The sequence below is a fragment of the Bombyx mandarina genome, chromosome 19 (genome assembly GCF_030267445.1).
Source record: "Bombyx mandarina strain Sakado chromosome 19, ASM3026744v2".
NCBI classification, from domain to species: Eukaryota; Metazoa; Arthropoda; class Insecta; order Lepidoptera; family Bombycidae; genus Bombyx; species Bombyx mandarina.
The window spans coordinates 4,861,168-4,883,111 of NC_143225.1; the positions used below are offsets into that span (position 1 = coordinate 4,861,168).

Consider the following 21,944-nt stretch of genomic DNA (forward strand, 5'->3'; position numbering starts at 1 on the left):
GGGTTTGATGCTAGATTGATCAAATTTTCATCATTATTACCTCACTCGAGGACAGTTGAGGAATATTGTAATGGTCGACTAAAAATACCAAATTCGAGTAAGTTTGGAGGGAATTCTCGAGCATCATCGGATGAGTTAAGAGTGGAGGACTATTTTACGAAACGTCTAAAGATACGGGCATTAGGTACTATACCTCTCTAATATAATAAGTGTATAATCTATGACTATACCGGGCAGGCCATAACTTAAATAATTTATGTATTACATATAAAACCTGTGAATAAAATTGAAATTGTGGAAAAAATAATGGAAACAGTTGGAAATTAATACATATGATGACAAATGTACTTACATATTCCTTTGTAGAGTTCATAGGAGCACCATGAGCCATCAAACAAGTATTGATAAATATTTTAAATCAAAATTGCCCTCTAAAAGTTTCAGTAGCATGAACCAGAATTCCGCAGGAAGTAAAAAAAGATTTAGTTTGAGTCTCGCAAACGGACCCCCCGTAAAGACACTAAAAAATGAATATACTAATTCCATAGTAAACATATGTCCAAAAGTGGAGACCTCTTCAAGATTCTCAAGCCCTGAAAGGGAAAATTACAAAAGTGAAACTTTAGTTGATTCCATTAAATCTGAAATAAGCCCGACAACGCCACGGAAATCGCCAAAATCATTCGGTTCTCAAGGATCTGGATCAAAAGATAAATTTTACTCACCAAACAAAAAGCGAGCTGTTTTAAAAAAAAGAAGTCCAGTCAAAAAGAATTTAGCTCGAGATTCATTTGGATGCTTAGAAAAAGATAACTCAATTGATCATGTTTTCAAAGCTGCAAGTGATGGAATGGATGATAAAAGTAAGTCAGCATGGCTATCACCACATACCAAAGTATATGTTTCAACTTGATTTTTTTAAATTAAAAGTACCCTATTAGTAGTGTACAGAGGCAAAACAAAAAATAACAAAGTTTTTTAAAAAAAAAACATTCTTGTTGCTAATGTGATGACTGAAAAGAATATAATTATTGACAAAATAGAACTTTCAAATAATGATTCCGTGGGTAGCAGATCAAATGTCTCTTTTGTTTTTTGATAGCTATGCCAAAATATTCATTAAATTAACTTTTAAAACAGTCCTTTGTGGTTGGCAGCTGTATTTAGTATTGAATTTTTGGGAACATCGGGTAATCTGTATGCTCATTAACTTTAAAAAGCAATAAAAACATTGTACATACCATAGATCAACTTCAATGCTGCCACCCACTTAAAATCTTCTGAAAATATCGGATAATAAAATCAAATAATCATTTTATTAGTGTTTATTTATATTTACAAAGTTTTCTTTATGCTTACCAACAAATACCACCAATTTCAGCTATATTTCTATTGAACATCATCTATAAGTTTTTGAATAATGAGAATTTGAAGAACCTACTAGATGAATGTTCTCAGACTCTTTTGAGTAAATGTCTTCATGTGAAAAAGCCTGGTGTCAGAGTTATATGTAGATTGTATTGGAGGCAGGCCACCATTTACCGCTGGGATGATCTTGAAAATATCAGCAATGATAGGTCTAATAAAATTCAAAAACAAATAGTACAAGAAATGATCAGTGATCTAGTAAAAAATGATTTCCTTGAAAATGTTAATTCTGATGGTAAGTAATGAAATATTTTTAAGTTCAAGAAGAAAGCTCAATAATAATGCTTCCAAATCTGAAACTTTATTTAGGTAAATTATGAAATTTGAAATTAAATGAAAGATAAAACAAAAAAAATTCAAAACACATTGTATATTGAAATGTCTTCCTCAAGCCAAGATTGTGGTGCCTCTTTTGCATGGGAATATTTATTCTTAACAACCCAGTTTATTATTTAAAATATTTTTTGCGTTTTGAATACACCAAATTCAAAATAGTGAGACACAGGGCTAGCAGAATTCAGTAAAACAAAAATGTCTTTGTGATCCTAAAAAGTGTATGAATTATTAAGTCAAAGTCAAATTCTAATGAATACTTTAAATGTGAGATTTACCTTTATTGGTTCTAACTACTTTGTGACATGTAAACCTACATGAAAACCTAAAGGTTCCTATCTATGTACTAACTATAAAAACTTATTTTTAGGTGTAAATATATTTCTGAACGTTGACAATTGAATTTTGACAATTTGATACGAAAGTTTTACGTAAGAACTGAACGGAAGGACACTAAGTGAATCCTTAATGTGAAAATTATTATTATTATTATTATTATTAGTTTTTTTTGTCCTGTACTTTAATTAGATGCGTTGAAATTCATTACAATCATTCATTCATTCAAATTAAAAATAACAAACATATCTATAAACAGGCATATCAAAAATTACATGAAAGAACTGCTGAATTCTTAATTATAATTTTTTTTAATTCTGTTTTTAGATACATGCAAATTAAATTTTCATGAGATAACTTCTAAATTGAAAGCTGATGAATTGAAACAAATATGCAAGGAATTAAATATAAAGGTTCAGTCTAAACAAAGTGCAATAAAATTATTAGAAAATTACAGCAATCAAAGTTCCATCAGCAAGTTCTTTATACAAGCAAAAGAGAACCCTACCAACAACAAGACCAGACTCTTGGAAATGTAAAGTACTTTTTAAACTTTCCAGATTCATTGACTCCCAACTCACATCTGACAAGGACAAGTACACCCAGACCATGAGTACTTATCATAAACAGATTATTTATTAGATTAGGGATACCACCAACCCCACAATCGTTCTTTTAAAAAAAACATTGTTATGTAACTTCATTAAAAACAATTACAATTTCAATTACAGGACCTGTATAATTTGTTGAGGGCGTTAACCCTTTATTAACTGTTTTTAAAGGAACTTTTCACCGTAAGAATGCTTAAAACTCAATTTTATTATTACAACTAATAAGTTTACTCTTAATTCGCATTCAGTTCTTGGCTTTCTTGAGGTGATTCATATGTCGCATCATTGCCAATAGAACTCCACTCATGTCGTCTATTCCAGGCCTGTACAGTCATTTCATACAGTCTATTTATTTATTGTTTAAATGGGTGGACAAGCTGACGGCCTACCTGGTGTTTAGTGGTTACTCTAGCCCATAGACAACAATAACATAAATGTCGCCACTCTTCTTGCAACAAGAGTTCTAACGGTTTCACAGTACGATGGCATCCCCATCCTTCAAACTTAAACGCATTACTATTTCACTTCAGAAATAGGCAGGGTGGTGGTAGTTACTCATGACACCCTTACCTTACCACCAGTAATTACGCTATTTTACTGGTGGTAGGACCTCTTGGGAGTCCGCACGGATAGGTACCACCACCCCGCCTATTTATGCCGTGAAGCAGTAATGCGTTTCGGTTTGAAGGGTGGGGCAGCCGTTGTAACTATACTGAGACCTTAGAACTTATATCTCAAGGTGGGTGGCGCATTTACGTTGTAGATGTCTATGGGCTCCAGTAACCACTTAACACCAGGTGGTCTGTGAGCTCGTCCACCCATCTAAGCAATAAAAAAAAATATATATATATATATATATATCTGCGGGATTTATTTATATTTCACAATGTTATTCCTTCACGTGGAAGTTATTCGTGAACTTTTCCTAAGTATGTATTTCATTAGAAAAAATTGTACTTGACTGCGGGATTCGAACACCCGCTCGATATGAATGCACCAGTCGTCTTGTGCTTTGGGTCAACTACGACTTCAAAACTATGTTATGACTATGTCTACGATGTTACACAATAATCTCGATAGAGCTAGAACATACAAGAAATGTTCAAGGCTCGTCTTGCCTATGTCGAGAACAATCTAATGGCCGCAATACTGTTTTCGGGAAGACTCTCCTTAAAACTAGAACAATGAAGAAATTTTCTAGAACATTTATGAAACGTTCCAGTTGTTTCGATATACGTTTTTGCTATTTTAACGATAGATGGCGTTGCTCTTACCGGCATCAGAATGCCTTCATAGCTAGGTATTTAATTTTAGTGGCCACGCGGTCATACCTTCTGTGTCGATTGTTAGAGACGAATAGCAATACAAATACTCATGCACGCACAGATACTCACGAGAGGAATTTGGACAATGCCAGAGAATACGCGACTCTGATGTAAGCTTAAGGGCCTCCTATCAATGCACATTACTCTCACCTCCATTTTCCACATTCCTCTTCTTGCCTAGCCAAATTTGATAAGAACTTACTGGTGCAGCTTTAGATACTCTTTCAAGTATAGAACTTACGGAACTTACTCATGACATGCCAAGATCTTTTAGAAGATTTAAGAGAGATGGTTGTAGGTACATACATAGATAGGTTGTGTTTTTTAATTAAAATTAATTTATGGATAGGTACCATTTTATTTTAGATTAAAAAAAAAATTAGGGTCATGCTACAAGTTAACTGAAAAAGCAAGAAGTACACTGTATGAGTTGTATCTATTGACATACTTAGGAATGGACTACTCAATTATAAGGGAGAAGAGGCTGGAACTTACATTACTGTATGAGAAGATTAATCGTGAGACATTTCCAATTATCGAAAACAGGGATATTGATGATGCGAGTGTTGTTTTCAAAAATCGAAAAGAGTTTGAGAAGTAAGTATTAATATATTACTGGCATCCATATATTTATCAGGTCGCACTAAATTGTCGTCATTTAGACTTAATTTTAAAGATTATATTTTAATTTATTTGCAGGTATCTAGAAGCTCATTATATATACGAAAAGTATATAATCGAGACAGACGATAAAGTCAAATGTAATTTAGTAGAAACGGTATATGAAATGTACAAGAAAATTGACAAGGAAGACATGATTAGGTAACCGCGATGAGAAATATTTCGCTAATTATAAAGTAATTTGGCTTAGGTTTCAGTCTGTAATGCGTTTCGGCTTGAAGGGTGGGGCAGCCGTTGTAACTATACTGAGACCTTAGAACTTGTATCTCAAGGTGGGTGGCGCATTTACGTTGTAGATGTCTGTGGACTCCAGTAACTACTTAACAACCAGGTGTGCTGTGAGCTCATCCACCCATTTAAGCAATAAAAAAAAGTGGTGCGATGACCTCTGAACAGTAGCCGTCAAGAGGTGGATGAGGAGAGCTGAAGACCGGGCTCAGTGGTGGAGATGGTGATGGTTTAAAGACATTTAGTTTTTTTGCTATGTTGCCGTTATAGCCACGCAGGTAACAACTATTTTGCGAATACTACAGAAAAGCTTCTAGTGTGACAGGTTGGATAGCTCAGTCCTATCAACACTTCGACCTTCCGTCTTAAGATTGGGGGCGGCTATATGTACTGTCGTGCGTGACCAGTAATCACATAATAGTATAAATTAACTAGTAATAGTATAGAAGTATAATAATAATCTATACTAATATATAAATCTACAGTGGTTTTTACGGATGTTCCGTTATAACTACTGAACCATGCATCTGATTGTCTTGAAACTTGGTATCCATGTAGAAAATACAAGTAGTTAATGGATAGGCTATATTTATATGAGTGTTGGACTCCCTACGCCAGTTGCGGAGGCGTTAATGATGAGAATCTTTGCGGGGTGAGAAATAATAATGTTAATTTTAAATGCCCAGCCAAGCGGACGGGTACAGCTATTAGTAAATAATAATAGTAAAAAAGGGTTGTTGACAGAAATTTGCTATTTTCAATTATATTTTTTTTTTAATTCCAGATACACTTCACTACCGGAGTGGTTGCGTCGATACACGCCGCCATATATATTTGTGAAAATATTAGGCGAAGGGATCCAGTCGCTGAAGCGTAATAAAAGTGACGTGTCTTCGAACTTCGCCGTTGAAATACTCAGTGTGCTGATAGCGCAGGACTCGTTCAGGCAACACAAGAAAGCTGGCTGGTATACCGAAAAAGCTTTAATACTACAGAAATATCTTGGACGGCACGATGAAGTAGGTATCTAAGTTTACGTTTAATATCTAATATTCTCTCTCAAGAGGTCTCAAGAGGTCCTATGACAAGTTGCTTAGTTAGACGAGCTCACAGCCCACGTGGTGTTAAGTGGTTTCTGGAACCTATAGACATCTACAAAGTAAATGCACCTCCCACCATGAGATATAAGTTCTAAGTTCTCAAGTATAGTTTCAACGGCTGCCCCACCCTTCAAACCGAAACGCGTTACTACTTCACGGTGGAATTAGGCAGGGTGGTGGTACCTACCCGCGCGGACTCACAAGAGGTCCTACCACCTGTAAGTGATTTTGAGTGATAACTTCATATTTCTTTTTTATTGCCACCACTGTTTTATTGACATTCGACATTAATTTTTACTGGTGGTAGGACCTCTTGTGAGTCCGCACGGGTAGGTAATGCGTTTCGGTTTGAAGGATGGGGCAGCCGTTGTAACTAGATACGTGAGGCCTAAAAAAATAAATTAGAACTACGTCTCGAACAGTGCAAGCGCGAAGCGTGAAGAGAAAGATTTTATGCATAAGATAGTGTAAATTTGAAATCTTGCAGATACAATTTAAGTAATAATTTTATTAGATTAATAATTAAAATTACAGGATGGTTATCCAGACCATATTTTAATTTTAAGCAATAAGCATGAGGTATTGTTGAGAGCCGGGACTCAAGAATTACGTTATCATCTCCCCAGGCGGCCCAGTTATTATTTGAAGGACTTCAGTCGAAAAAACTTTCGGACGACGCCAAAGACGCGATGCGACCTCAAGCTGTCAAAATATCGAAGCAGAAAACAAATGTAGGAAACAAACTAAGAGAAATTCTCAACGAAATCGCCAATGAAAATATTAAATTGGAAAAGGATTTGAGCGCTGAGCATTTACACAAAAATCCTATGGAGTAAGTGAAAACTGAGCTTTTTTTTTCTTTTTCCCTACCTATTCGTTGGTAGCTATCGTCTATCCCAGACGGGTAGGTGAGCTCACGGACTCAACCTGAGAAAGTTTGCTAACACTAGCACTAGTTTTTTTTTAAGGGATTTTATGACCTGGTAACTAAGACCTTTAGGTCAAGTCTTATTTTAATTTTAATGATAACTTTTTTATATGAAATATGATATTATGAAATGAAATGAATTTGATTATTATGAAACATGGCATGAAATGAAATGAAAACGAAACAAAACGAAATGAAATGAGATGATATGGGATGAAGTATAATTTCAGTAAAATGGTGGTCATTTACTGAGACTTTTTCAATGGACTTTTTGGAAGATCCCGAGAAGTTACGTTCAGCAACTTTGTTTCATTTTCCCACATTTGTGCACTTTCACATATATTAAACGGTTAATAAACCACCGTTATTACACATTTAAACCTGAAGAAACACTAATTAGACAAAATAAAACAAAATCACACAACTTCACTCCTCGCGTTCCCGCCAAAAAGTCCACTAGCACTAGCAAGAGCAGTTCTTCGCAGAATCTACAACCGGGTCGGAATTGCGAAACACTGAGAAGGTCTGCTTGGGAAACTCAGTCTATGGGTTAACCTTAGGAAGTCGGTTTCACTGTCCAGTTTTTTTCTGTCACGAAGCAATTGCGCTTTTTTTTTATTGTCCTTGCAGTCAGATGAGCATACGGCCCACCTGATGGTAAGTGATTACCGTCGCTCATGGATATCAGCAATGTCAGGGTCAGAGCCAAGCTGCTGCCTACCGTAAATTCAAGTTTTATAGGCAGTGACGACATACTTCTTGTGCACAAATAAATTTGAACTGTGGTCACACTGAAAAACATTTTATTCAGCTTATGGTAAATTTCAGTAACTGGTGTAAAGGCAAATTGAAGTACGAGGTTTGCATAGATGGGATAAGGCAAGCAATTGAGGTTGAAGATTACTGTATCTGGCATTACATTAACAACGGAACGTACACCCACGGTGAGTCAAATGAAACATGAATAATAATTAAAGAGCTTTGAATGATGAATAGTTTTGTAGGTATTCAGGAAAGGGTAGATCTTCCACCGAGCAGGTGATATTGCTCGGTAGACCGACTGTCTGAATGTTGTTCAGAACTTGTATATAGGGTCTGTCGTAATTAGTGGATAATACGTTAACCGGGGTTAGTCCGGATGCCTAACTCTAAGAAAATCTACTTTGTATGTCAGGGTTTGCCAACACTACGAAAGTTTTCAATATTTTTTGTATTTTCCTAAAATCTTCTACCGTAACTAGTGATTTGGCCATAATTTTTACAAATTAAGATATTTTAGTGCAGGGGCTCCCAAACTTATTTTGTGTATGGCCCACACTGAAAATAAATTATTTTTTAACGCCCCCGTTTTTTCACCTAATTAAAAACCACTATAGCGAGAGCTCAGTCGGTGTCTAAAAATCCTAGATGGAAATTACAAATCGCCTCCCAAGCCTCTACACAACGCCACCATTTTTTTTTTCTGAGTCTTACCGCCCCCCTTTAGGCCTACAGCGCCGACAAGGGGGCGTTATCGCCCACTTTGGGAAAGGCTGTTTTAGTGTATGTGTAGTTTTTTTGTATTTTACTCGGAAATAATTGTAATATTTAATCAAATTACTTTTTTAGGCATCATACATTCTAATCTTATGAATATTAGAGTTAGAAGTTATTTTTATTTTTTACTTTTAGCCAAGTTATAACCATTGATTGTGAAAAAATAATATACTGCATTGTGAGTGCTTATCCTGTGAGTGCAAGCTTATTTTGAAAATGTAAGCAAGATTCAGGCATCTATCAAATATCTTATGTTGTATGATGGCTTCTGCCACACTTTTCTACATTTAGTTGCTAACTCGTAAGATCACCCACTACATATTCAGTAATTTTGAAGCAAATGTGTGTTAACATTACCAAATAAATAAATAAAATTATTTGAAGTCAATTTGGCCATAATTCATGTATACATAATATAACTAGTCAGGTCATAAGTATTGTCACACAGTAAAAACTTTTCTTTTAGAATGCTGGCCACAAAAAAGTTTATTGAAATCGAATTTCGAATTGTTCATGAAAATAAAAATGTATACTTTTAGAATTTTACTCATTTTTAAATATGCAGTGGACGCTTAAAGAAGACCGTGTTGCAGTTATTGCGTTGCATCGTTGCGGTTACGCGCCAATTCAAATTTTTAAACATACTGAAAAATTTGAATATAACCAAAAGATTCGTTTATCGTACCATCAAACGATACAATGAAGACGCTAGTGTAGATGACAGGTCAATAAAAGGCCGCCCTCGGTCTGTTAGGACTCCAGCAGTGATAAAAGCTGTGAAGGCGCGAATTCAAAGAAATCCCAAACGTAAGCAGAAACTGTTGGCCCTTCAGATGGGGTTAAGCAGAACCACGGTGAAAAGGGTGTTAAATGAAGACTTAGGGCTTCGGGCATATCGAAGAAAAACAGGATATCGTTTGAATGCTCGTCTAATGGACCTGAGACTGAAGAGATCCCGCGCTTTGTTGAAGCGGTACGCGGGAAAAAAATATCGGGAAATTCTTTTTTCGGATGAAAAAATTTTTACCGTAGAAGAGAGCTACAACAAACAAAATGATAAGGTGTACGCACACAGTAGTGAAGAAGCGAGCAACCGTATTCCGCGTGTCCAATGAGGTCATTTTCCATCCTCGCTCATGGTATGGTTAGGAATTTCTTATTGGGGCTTAACAGAGGTACATTTTTGTGAGAAAGGTGTAAAAACGAATGCAGTTGTGTATCAAAATACAGTCCTGACGAACCTTGTGGAACCTGTTTCTCATACCATGTTCAATAACAGGCACTGGGTATTCCAACAAGATTCGGCGCCAGCTCATAGAGCGAAGAGCACACAAGACTGGCTGGCGGCGCGTGAAATCGACTTCATCCGGCACGAAGACTGGCCCTCCTCCAGTCCAGATTTGAATCCGTTAGATTACAAGATATGGCAACACTTGGAGGAAAAGGCGTGCTCAAGGACTTTTTGGCGGGAACGCGAGGAGTGAAGTTGTGTGATTTGTTTTATTTTGTCTATTTAGTGTTTCTTCAGGTTTAAATGTGTAATAATGGTGGTTTATTAACTGTTTAATATCTGTGAAAGTGCACAAATGTGGGAAAATGAAACAAAGCTGCTGGACGTAACTTCTCGGGTTCCTCCAAAAAGTCCACTGAAAAAATCTCAGTAAATGACCACCATTTTACTGCGATTATATTTCATCTCATATCATCTCATTTCATTAAATTTCATCCCAGTTGATTAATGTCTCAAATTAATCATCTTAATTTCATTTCACTCCATATTATAATTTTTCATAAAATTAAGAATATAAAGTAAAATAAGACATGACTTAAAGGTCTTAGTTACCAGGTCATAAAATCTCTTAAAAAAAAAAAGGCGTGCTCAAAGCCTCATCCCAATTTGGAGTCACTCAAGACATCCTTGATTAAGGCAGCCGCCGATATTGACATGGACCTCGTTCGTGCTGCGATAGACGACTGGCCGCGCAGATTGAAGGCCTGTATTCAAAATCACGGAGGTCATTTTGAATAAACTTTAGTGTCATAAGAATCTATGTTTTGTTAATATCATTTTGGTATATGAATGGTTACATAATGAATAAACTTGTTTCAATTATTTTACATTAAACATGTGACAGAATTTAAGACCTGACTAGGTATATATAAAAATAATGGTGAAGCAATAGCCTTAAATGTTGTTTTATAATGTATTTATTTATTTAAATCAAAATACAGTTTAGCTTTGTAAAACTATAGCAATTGAGGTTATAACGAAACTGAACATAGCGTAACAGGGTTCTCTCCAAAATATTTACTGCAGGGAAAAAACGTTGATATTCTACCAGATGAACTGAAACAGAATATAACAGATAGTTATATATTGCGAGACAGAAAAATTGCTTTAGAAAATAGTATAAAATCTCATAATTATAATAAAGAAAGGTTTGATAAAAACAGAAAACATTATGAACTAAAAGTTGGTGATTTGGTATTTGTTGAAAACGGAAACCGATTAAACCGAAAAAAACTAGATGAATTGAAAATAGGACCTTATCAAATTGTAGACAAAATATCCAACACAATTTATAAAGTAAACACAGGTCATAGAAAGTCTGAGTCAAATCTCTTTCATATTACCAAACTTATTCCAGTAATGGAGTTGTATATTAAATAAGACTTTACAATTTTAAGGGGGTTGTGGAGATGTAACCTCTATACGATTAATCCTTAAAGAGGTTAATATGTTATTTATATTATTCTTCTATATATGACATAAATAGAATTTCGATTATAAAAACATTAGAACATTAGACATATAAAGAGCATTTTTGCAATATTAAAATAAAAAAGATATAAAAATAATGGTGAAGCAATAGCTTTAAATGTTGTTTCTCTTTATAAGAGCAACTCAATTGCTATAGTTTTACAAAGTTAAACTGTATTTTGATTTAAATAAATAAATACATTATATATACATAAATTATAAATAAAGCACTGAATAGTTTGCAAATACGTTTCACAGCGCCAGGAGTCCTAAGTGCTGATTTAACTTTTGTACTTACAATCTATATGAAAAATAAATAAATATATTCTTATGTTTTATTGAAGGTGATCACTGGGAAGGCAGAATAATCACGACTATATTCTTTCTGCTGTTCTGGGATATCATATACTCGAAACCTGCTCACGCACCAGGTATATTCCTCAGTCGCTATCAGAGGTATCCATTGGACTTGTACTGCGATAGTTTCTACACGAATAGAAAGAGTGAGATCGACGAGCGATTGAGTAGTCTAGCGGCGGGCAGCGCAGAGGATATGTTGGAGGCCATGAGACGCGTGTGGGACTCGAGGCCCGAAGGTTAGTGACTTTAATTCCAGCTTAGTGCACTGTAAAATGTAATGCACTGTAAAACGCAATGTACTGTGAAAACGGAGCCCTTAGAACTCATATCTCAAAATTGGTGGCGGCATTTACGTTGGGCTCCGGTAAGTACTTCACACCAGGTGGGCCGTGAACTCGTCCAACTATCTAAGCAATAAAAAAAAGCTCGTAAGTTTTGTAAGGGTTCTTTAAGGGAATTTGGTAGTGTCCTTTTTTTTTTTGTTAATGTATTAATAATGTATTATTGATTAAAAACAATTTTAACATTCGGCACTCCTTTATATTCTCTGTAAGTGTGGGAAATTTCATACTCTTCCGTCTACGCAATTTTCGTAAAAAGGGGTACCTACAAAGTTTTTGCATCACGTATTAATCACTACATAGTATACAACAAATTCGCTTTCTCTGTCCCTATATCCCTGTGTATGTTTAAATCTTTAAAACTACGCAACGGATTTTTTAAATAGATAGAGTGATTGAAGAGGATGGTCTATATGTATAATAACATCCATTAAATAGTGGAGAAATCAATAATAAATTACAGTTTCCGAAGCGAAGCGAGGGCGGGTCGCTAGTAAGATATAATAAAATGAAATTTAGATAAATAAATGCTATTGTTTATTTACAGGTGAATTATCTGGACTAACGAGGAGTATCGAGTGGGACAGGATAGAGATGGTGGCGGGTTGCCTCGGGCCGCGGCGGGTGGGGGCGCTGTGCGAGCGACTCGCCACGAACTACGGGCACGCGCACAGCGGCTTCCCCGACCTCACGCTGTGGAACGTACACACGAAAACAGTCAGTCGAGTATCTAAACATTGGAACCTCCTAGACATTCCGTCGCATTGCTTAGACGAGTGGACGAGCTCACAGCCCACCTGGTGTTAAGTGGTTACTGGAGCCCATAGACATCTATAACGTAAATGCCGCCACCCACCTTGCAACAAGAGTTCTAAGTTCTAAACCGAGACGCATAACTGCTTCACGGCAGAAATAGGCGGGACGGTAATACCTACCCGCGCGAACTCACAAGAGGTCGTACCACCAGTAATTACGCTATTTTAATTTTTCGGGTTTGATTTTTATTACGTGATGTTATTCCTTCATTGTGGAAGTCAATTGTGAATATTTGTTAAGTACGTATTTAATTAGAAAAATTGGCATCTGCTTGCGAGATTTGAACACCGGTGCATCGCTCAACACGAATGCATCGAACGTCTTATTCGTTAGGCCACGACGACTTCAATATAATTAGGTCTCAGTATAATTACAACGGTTGATTCGCCCTTCAAACCGAAACGCATTACTGCTTCACGGCAGAAATAGGCAGGGCGGTGGTACCTATCTACGGCTCACAAGAGGTCCTACCACCAGTAAAAGGTTCTCGTGTTTGATTTTCAGATAACGTTCATGGAGGTGAAGTCTGACTCGGACCGTCCGTCCGTGAAGCAGCTGCAGTGGATGCACTACCTGCGGCAGCGCGGGCTCCGCACGGCCTTCTGCTACGTCGGCGGAGACTCCGGGCGCCGCGCCAGGCTCGACCGCCCCTGACGCTGCCTCTCATACACGCTAATCACTGTCTGTCACACGCCCGTCATAATAATCATCTTATCGTCTCAATGAAACCGATCCTGATTTGATTTTTAGAAGTGAAACTTCTTTAGAATCGTGATGTGATTTCAAACTCGATGAAACGAAAAAATGAAACGAAAATGAGATAGAACACTTTATACGTGAAGTTAAAATATCAATTCACAGAGGGCGCTGCCTCATATTATAAAAGATTTTTTTTTTATTGCTTAAATGGATGGACCAGCTCACAGCCCACCTGGTGCTAAGTGGTTACTGGAGCCCATAGAAATCTACAATGTAAATGCGCCACCCACCTTGAGTTATAAGTTCTAAGATCTCAGTATAGTTACAACGGCTGCCCCACCCTTTAAACCTAAACGCATTACTGCTTCACGGCAGAAATATACACGCCTCTTTGTGTGTCACACGCCCGTCATAATTTTTCTACCTATTCTTGTAACCTCGAGAGGCTATTCTAGATTCACCGAGCTAGTAGCTGAGCTCACGGGGCTTAAAACGGGAGTGCTGCTAACACGAACCCTAGCAAGAGCAGTGCTTCCCGGAATCTACCACGGGATCGGAAATGCGACCCACTGAGAAGATCCGGCGAGAAACTTAGTGGGCTGTGTCTGAGGGTTAATTTACTCGTCGAGCCTTTTGTTTCGAAAAGGACGGGTCCGACAAGGACGGTGACCCGTTGTTGTGATACCTAAAAGCACCGTTAATGGATTGAAAGGATTGGTAATGACGTATTTAGGGCGATTAGGAGAGAAGTTAATTTTTATAAAAGCTATACTATGAATTTTGTTTATTCAAAGACTTAAGTAGAATGTAACTTTAAATTTTATTATTAATATTTTGTAAATTTGCATGAAGACCTCATGACTAATAAGTAAAATGTGCATCAGGAATAATTTTCATCAACAGTAAGAACGAATTATTTTTTAAATACGATAATTGATGAGCACCTCATTATTTTTGTAACAAATAGTAAAATTAGTTTTGTAATCTGTTTATGTAAATTATAAGAGTGTAAAGAAAGTACTTCCTGTAACGTGAATTGCCGCGCTTGCGCTGTTTGAAATGAGATTCTAATGAATGTGGATATGTCTAATAAAACAGCGGTGACAGAGATGAAGAAATACGAAGCTATTAAATTAATTTCTATTTAGAATTGTGAACGAATTTACTATAAAAATAGACTTTAAATGTCGCTTCATTAGAGTTTATAGATCTTATATATCGACGCTTGAAAGGCAAACGTGACTAAGCGACAATGCGTGAACTTTACAGTAGACTAATTTAAAGTTGAAATACCTGAAAACAAAATTATATTTTAACGAATCTAGCTGTAGGATTGAAATGATTTTAATAGACCTAGAAATATATTTTTTTTGCGCATCGAATATGGTTATTGCCTATCATTTATGTACAAAGCAATTATTGTCGCTTAGTCACGTTTGCCTTTCAAGCGTCGATATATTAAGTTGATGTATGTCCTAAACTATGTAGTGGTTGGGATGACTTCGATGAGATTTTGAAGATTGTCCTGTTGGTAGTGATGACGTCAGAATACAATTAAATGTCGACGGTCAAGCTCTTCACTAGTGCTCTACAAGCTAACATTAATGTCAAATATACCTCGAGGACCGAAGCATTGCGTCAAATATACTTTTAATATTTTTACATCGAGTCATTTATAGCATTTTTCTTTTTCGGTCTTAAAATGACCACATATCATATGGTATAATAGGTATAATGCATTTAGGTAAGCCTCTGAGGACAAGATAAAGTTTTATTCTGTTGAAATGTTATTATGATATTTAAACGTTTTGGTTATTCTAATGTTCGTGGGTAAAGTAGAAGGCTGCTAATTTAAACTTACCTCTTGATATCACAACAGTATCTGCATACGTGCGAACTTTAGTATATGATGTATTACTATTCTGCAAAGAACGAACCTATTCCAAGAAGATTGGTCGTATTGATTTCATTTCCGATCCTTCAGACCGAATGGTAAACAGTCGACGTCGCCCTAAGCACGTCATTACGGATCCGCCCGAGCCACTAACGGTGCTTTTAGGTACCTCAAACACCGGTCATCGTTCTCGTCGAACGCCTGCGTCGAAGGGCTCGACGAGTAAACTAACAGACCACAGACACAGCCCACTGAGTTTCCCGCCGGATCTTCTCAGTGGGTCGCGATCTGGTGGTAAATTCTGCGAAGCGCTGCTCTTTCTAGGGCTAGTGTTAGCAACGTCGTCAGGTTAGAGCCCCGTGAGCTCACTTACTCGTTCTATGAATCTTAGTATAACCACTCGCGGTTACTAGGATAGGTAAAAAAAAAGTATGGTTTTGTCCGTGAAAAATTAATGTTTCTTTTTTATAGTTTGTTGACTTAGATTTTTTTATATTAAAATAATAATTGTTAATAAAAAAAGGGTTATTTATGAATGTGATATAATTATATTTTTAATAAAAACTTTGTATCGAAAAATCTGACGTTTTCATTATTTTGACAAGACGACTACACAATTGAGGTTTGACAGTGCTATCGAACTGAATTTATTAAAAAATTTAGTCGAGAGTTTAGAAAAATATATCTGTACAAGAGAACTAACATTGTGAACCACACAGCAATCCACGAAACCGACAAATCGATGTTGCCACTGTTAATACCACTGGTGATGATGCTCGCGGTCTCAGCGGCTTCTGTTCTTTTCTTGTACTGCAAGAACCGCGGTGAGCGACGGAAAGGATACATGGACGTTAAGGAGAAGCCTAACGATGGACCTTGAAACAATATATCGACGCTTGAAAGGCAAACGTGACTAAGCGACAATAACTGCTTTGTACATAAATGATAGGCAATAACCATATTCGATGCGCAAAAAAATATATATTTCTAGGTCTATTAAAATCAATTTAATCCTACAGATAGATTCGTTAAAATAATTTTTTTTTCAGGTATTTCAGCTTTAAATTAGTCTACTGTAAAGTTCACGCATTGTCGCTTAGTCACATTTAACTTTCAAGCGTCGACATATTGTCGACACAAGTTTTTTATGTTGCTTATACCCGATAGGAACCAACGCAAGATGAGCACTTTTGTAGCTGGTAATAAAATAAAACATTAAAATTCAGTAACGTTATTTATTAAAATATTTTCTACTACAAATCATAACATAGTATGTACATTTTCAACAATACACCATTATTAGACTATAAGGCACCGTACGTAGTATATTTTTAGAGCAAACCCTTTAAAAACTCTTCGTAATATAATACCAAATTACGTAACATTCACCAATAATTTTAACCATCAAACATCAACGAACTAACAGAAAAGTACATTGAGCATTATTTCACGAATAAAAACAACTAAAATTAAAATAATAATCTAATAGAATACGCAGTCTACGTTAAGTTGGACAATCTAATGAACGATATTTACAATCTTTGAAGCATTGTATCTAACGGATAATATACCTTCACACGCCATTCGTATATAACCCTAAATACAATATACCATCACCTACTTTTCCAACGTGGTAACAAACAACACGAAACTATTAGCCAACCGTTTTGTAAACCTCTCCTAAAAATATTAAAAAATATTAAACTCATTCCAATATAAACGAAAAAAAAAACATTCCCCTATTTTTTTAAATAAACTCTTCAACCGGCGCCTTTTTAAACAGTTGGCCATAACACAATCACCAATAACAGTCAATAGTTATAACTAGTAATTTATATTGATTTGGCTCAAAGGATAACAGATAAAATCTGCAAATACACATTTAAAAAAATCTTAAATACAAATTTGTATATTTATAATAATAAGAATAAAAATCCAATATAATTATTGATATGATATCATTCTAAAAATATGTTCTCTCACACAGCCCAATTACTGCAATGTTCGCTAACTATAACTAAACTAGATTTTGTATAAATATTTCGAAAATGGCTGGTTTACACGTTTTATATATGAATATAATATTACTTAACTTAGTTGACAAGCCCTAACGCAGCACACAAGTCACGTAAGGCCTCAAATTCATTTTGTACATCAGCGTCAAATTTGTATGGAGTTAGAACAGCGCTCCTAGCGGCAAACGTAGGAACGCTATTCCAACTCCATACAAATTTGAGTTAACTTTTACGCGATCGAGAAGTTAAAAAACTCTCACTAAGCACACAGTTTATTTGAATATATGTGTTACATGTCAAGTGACCAGTTGTAACGAGCACCCGATTTTAACCCTTAAAGCGCGAACCGTCGATAGATCGATTTCCTATTAATGTGTATAAAATGCGGAGCGTCGGAATACCGACTATTGCGCAGTTTGATTTTAGGTATTAAATATAGACCTGTACGGACGTGCCTTAGCGCACGCATGTATAACGTTTTTTATAAGTTCATTTGTTTTTATTTAATTTTGATATTTTATATGAAATGTTAATTGTTAATGAATGCAATATGGATGCAAAATCTAAAGTAAATGAAATAAATAAATAACATTTAGCAATTAATTTTACTGTGAATTTAGTATGACTGCAAAATATGTGAAAATAAGCTCAACACTAAAAGGGTTAAAGACAATAATAGAACCGAAATCACAATAGTACCGGTCTACGACATTCAGTCTTGGAAAATATTCTAATATTGCAATGATGTTCCTTGTTTTGGCGAACTCTTCTCAGTTCTAGATATTGCAACAACAGCTACCACCACGTCCTACCACTAGCAACTCGAATACAGTTCCGCACCATCATTTAACCCACCGAGTTTATTACCGGTTCTTCTCAGTGGGTCAGGATGTGGTGGACTCAGCGAAGCACTGCTCTTGCAAGAGCAGTTGTTAGCAGACCCTTTCAGATAGTACCCTTGAGCTTGCCTCCAATAAACTCAGAATATCTCCTCAAGGCCACTCGCGAATAGGGGGGTAAAATAAGCACCATCTTTATTACTATGTTATATAGTTTTTCACGTCTTCAAATTCGGATTCGAATAAAATATTTATTTCAATTTGTAAACCTACTCAAATTGTTTTTATAAACTTTAATTATAACTTTGGCGTTAGTAAAATCAGTTTCACAATTAACATTAATTTTATTAGTTGTAAAAAAATACATATAATGATTCTTTCATTTATTTCATATATCTTTTGTGGTTTACCATGAAACGGCTTTATTTTAGGTTAATAAAGATTTAAGGTTAAATCATTTTAAATTACTTATATAAATATTATATATTTTTTTAAGTGAAATTTTATTTTGATAGAACTGAGGCAAAGAAACGACATTTACATTCAGGTCTATGCTAAATGCTATTAGAAGGAGTCTTTACGTCCGACAAAGTTTGTCGATTGTCGTTTCACTGAAAACAAATATTTCATTGAATTTGGCAAGGAATTCTATAGTGACTACGGTTCGCTAGTTTCGCACGCGATGACGTCATATCGAGTTTCGCACGCGCTGACGTCACGTAAGATTTAGCACGCGATGACGTCATATCGAGTTTCGCACGCGCTGACGTCACGTCGGGTTTAGCACGCGGTGACGTCACGTCCAGTTTGGACTTAGTAACTGTCAGTACAGGGTCGGGTCAAGCGTTCTCATATCTCTGATGTACCAGGCGGGCTTTAGTTTAAACACATTTTGATATCGCATCAGAAAACTTATTGTTTAGATGTTAGGCTCTTGTTTGAAGGGCATCGGTTCGAGGAAGGCGGAGTCGTTGCCCGGCAGCTGCGGCAGTTGCGGCACTAGCGGCACCAGCGGCACTAGCGGCGGAGAGGGGGACGCGGCCGCCGGCTCCGGGGACGGCTCCTCCAGGACGGCTTCTGTTGTGGCCCCTGTAAATATTACAGGTGCAAATTTACTTATTTATTTCTCCACTCTCCAGAACGTTTCGAGTTCCTAGGTGATACGCATATTTTTTTCGAGATCATCGGATATCCTGAGACTGAAAATGCCGGCGCATTCATCATCATTCTTTGATAATTCATTCACCGTCCAGGCAGTACGATTGTGGAAAGCTCTGCCGGATGTAGTGAGAAGTGCTCAAACTTTAAACTGTTTTAAAAGAATGGTGAACGAACACTACTTATCTGCTTAGTGCTCTTTGTTTGCATCATCAATTATTATTTCCATACTGTTGATGTATTATGTTTATGTAAGTATATTAGTATGTATTGTATGTAAGTATGTATATTGGTATATATTTCATATTATATGTAAATGTATATTTTGTTTATTGTATGTATATATTTTCTATAACATACCTGCTATATATTTATATTTTCTAGAATTTCTATAAATTAAGTGGTTGTCAAGACAGGGTAAAGTGGAGACAACTTGTGAGGGCCCTATGTACCAGCGGGATACCCTAGGATTACAACAACAAGTGGTTGTCTGGAAGAGATCGTTTTTAGCGATAAGACCGCCTATTGTACAAATGTATCTGCTTTTTTGATTGTTTTTTGAATGTAAATTGTGTTTTGGTGTGCAATAAAGTGTATTCATTCTCTCTCTCTCTCTCTCACTCTCTCAATGAGCTTATCCTCGACGCGGCGGTATGTATGAGTCCGCTTTGATTATAAACTGGAACTGAAATGAAGTCGTCGTGGCCTAAACGATAAGACGTCGGTGCATTCGTATCGAGCGATGTACCGGTGTTCGAAACCCGCAGGCGGGTACCAATTTTTCTAATGAAATACGTACTTAACAAATGTTCACGATTGACTTCGACGGTGAAGGGATAACATCGTGTAATAAAAATCAAACCCGCAAAATTATAATTTGCGTAATTACCGGTGGTAGAATGTCTTGTAAGTCCGCACGGGCAGGTATCTAGGTGCTCATTTTTGCCGTGAAGCAGTAATGCGTTTCGGTTTGAAGGGTGGGGCAGTCGTAACTATACTGAGACCTTAGAACTTATATCTCAAGGTGGGTGGCGCATTTACGGTGTGGATGACTATGGGTTCCAGTAACCACTTAACACCAGGTGGGCTGTGAGCTCGTCCACCCACCTAAGCAAAAAAAAAAAAACTTGAGATTTTTCATTCTAAATTTTATAAAATGCCGGAAGATTAAATTTTACGACTTTTACCGTTTAGATATTTTAAAAGGCTCACAGGCGACCCTCACGGCTCGAATGATTCAGTTAAGATAAGGCTTGCCGTTGAGCGCCGTGGTCTGAATGAAAATACTAAGATGCCTTTTGGTAGGCAGCGGCTTGGCTCTGCCCCTGGCATTGCTGAAGTCCATGGGCGACGGTAACCGCTCACCATCAGGTGGGCCGTGTGCTCGTCTGCCTACAAGGGCAATAAAAAAAAATAAAAAAAGACAAGTCTTAGTGGGCCGTGTGCTCGTCTGCCTACAAGGATAATAAAAAAAAAAGACAAGTGTTAGTAGGCCGTGTGCTCGTCTGCCTACAAGGGTAATAAAAAAAAAGACAAGTGTTAGTAGGCCGTGTGCTCGTCTGCCTACAAGGGCAATAAAAAAAAGACAAGTGTTAGTAGGCCGTGTGCTCGTCTGCCTACAAGGGCAATAAAAAAAAAGACAAGTGTTAGTAGGCCGTGTGCTCGTCTGCCTACAAGGGCAATAAAAAAAAAGACAAGTGTTAGTAGGCCGTGTGCTCGTCTGCCTACAAGGATAATAAAAAAAAAAGACAAGTGTTACTAGGCCGTGTGCTCATCTGCCTACAAGGGCAATAAAAAAAAAAGACAAGTGTTACTAGGCCGTGTGCTCGTCTGCCTACAAGGATAATAAAAAAAAAAGACAAGTGTTACTAGGCCGTGTGCTCGTCTGCCTACAAGGGCAATAAAAAAAAAGACAAGTGTTACTAGGCCGTGTGCTCGTCTGCCTACAAGGATAATAAAAAAAAAGACAAGTGTTAGTAGGCCGTGTGCTCGTCTGCCTACAAGGGCAATAAAAAAAAAGACAAGTGTTAGTAGGCCGTGTGCTCGTCTGCCTACAAGGGCAATAAAAAAAAAGACAAGTGTTAGTAGGCCGTGTGCTCGTCTGCCTACAAGGGCAATAAAAAAAAAGACAAGTGTTAGTAGGCCGTGTGCTCGTCTGCCTACAAGGATAATAAAAAAAAAGACAAGTGTTACTAGGCCGTGTGCTCGTCTGCCTACAAGGATAATAAAAAAAAAGACAAGTGTTACTAGGCCGTGTGCTCGTCTGCCTACAAGGGCAATAAAAAAAAAAGACAAGTGTTACTAGGCCGTGTGCTCGTCTGCCTACAAGGATAATAAAAAAAAAGACAAGTGTTACTAGGCCGTGTGCTCGTCTGCCTACAAGGATAATAAAAAAAAAGACAAGTGTTACTAGGCCGTGTGCTCGTCTGCCTACAAGGATAATAAAAAAACAAGACAAGTGTTACTAGGCCGTGTGCTCGTCTGCCTACAAGGATAATAAAAAAAAAAGACAAGTGTTAGTAGGCCGTGTGCTCGTCTGCCTACAAGGGCAATAA

General features: G+C 36.8%; 2 protein-coding genes across 6 annotated transcripts in view; one reads left to right on the plus strand and one right to left on the minus strand.

Moving 5' to 3' along the window:
- Positions 1-216: 216 nt before the first annotated feature.
- On the plus strand, positions 217-17,312 carry LOC114244055 (fanconi-associated nuclease 1). The gene is made up of 11 exons (XM_028175766.2): positions 217-863; positions 1,382-1,663; positions 2,425-2,632; positions 4,400-4,630; positions 4,733-4,855; positions 5,727-5,961; positions 6,669-6,874; positions 7,799-7,914; positions 11,612-11,863; positions 12,516-12,685; positions 13,289-17,312. The coding sequence occupies exons 1-11, from the start codon at positions 383-385 to the stop codon at positions 13,436-13,438; spliced, it is 2,454 nt and encodes an 817-aa protein (XP_028031567.2). The 5' UTR covers positions 217-382; the 3' UTR covers positions 13,439-17,312.
- Hnf4 (Hepatocyte nuclear factor 4) overlaps positions 16,599-21,944 on the minus strand; it is an 84,494-nt gene continuing 79,148 nt past the window's right edge. For 4 of the 5 annotated variants that reach the window (XM_089735573.1, XM_089735574.1, XM_089735575.1 and 1 more), the window contains one exon: positions 16,599-19,320. In XM_089735573.1, the coding sequence (XP_089591699.1) occupies positions 19,151-19,320 (170 nt within the window). In that variant the 3' untranslated portion in view covers positions 16,599-19,150. The remainder of the gene's footprint in view (positions 19,321-21,944) is intronic. The other variant, XM_089735572.1, reaches the window with a different exon arrangement.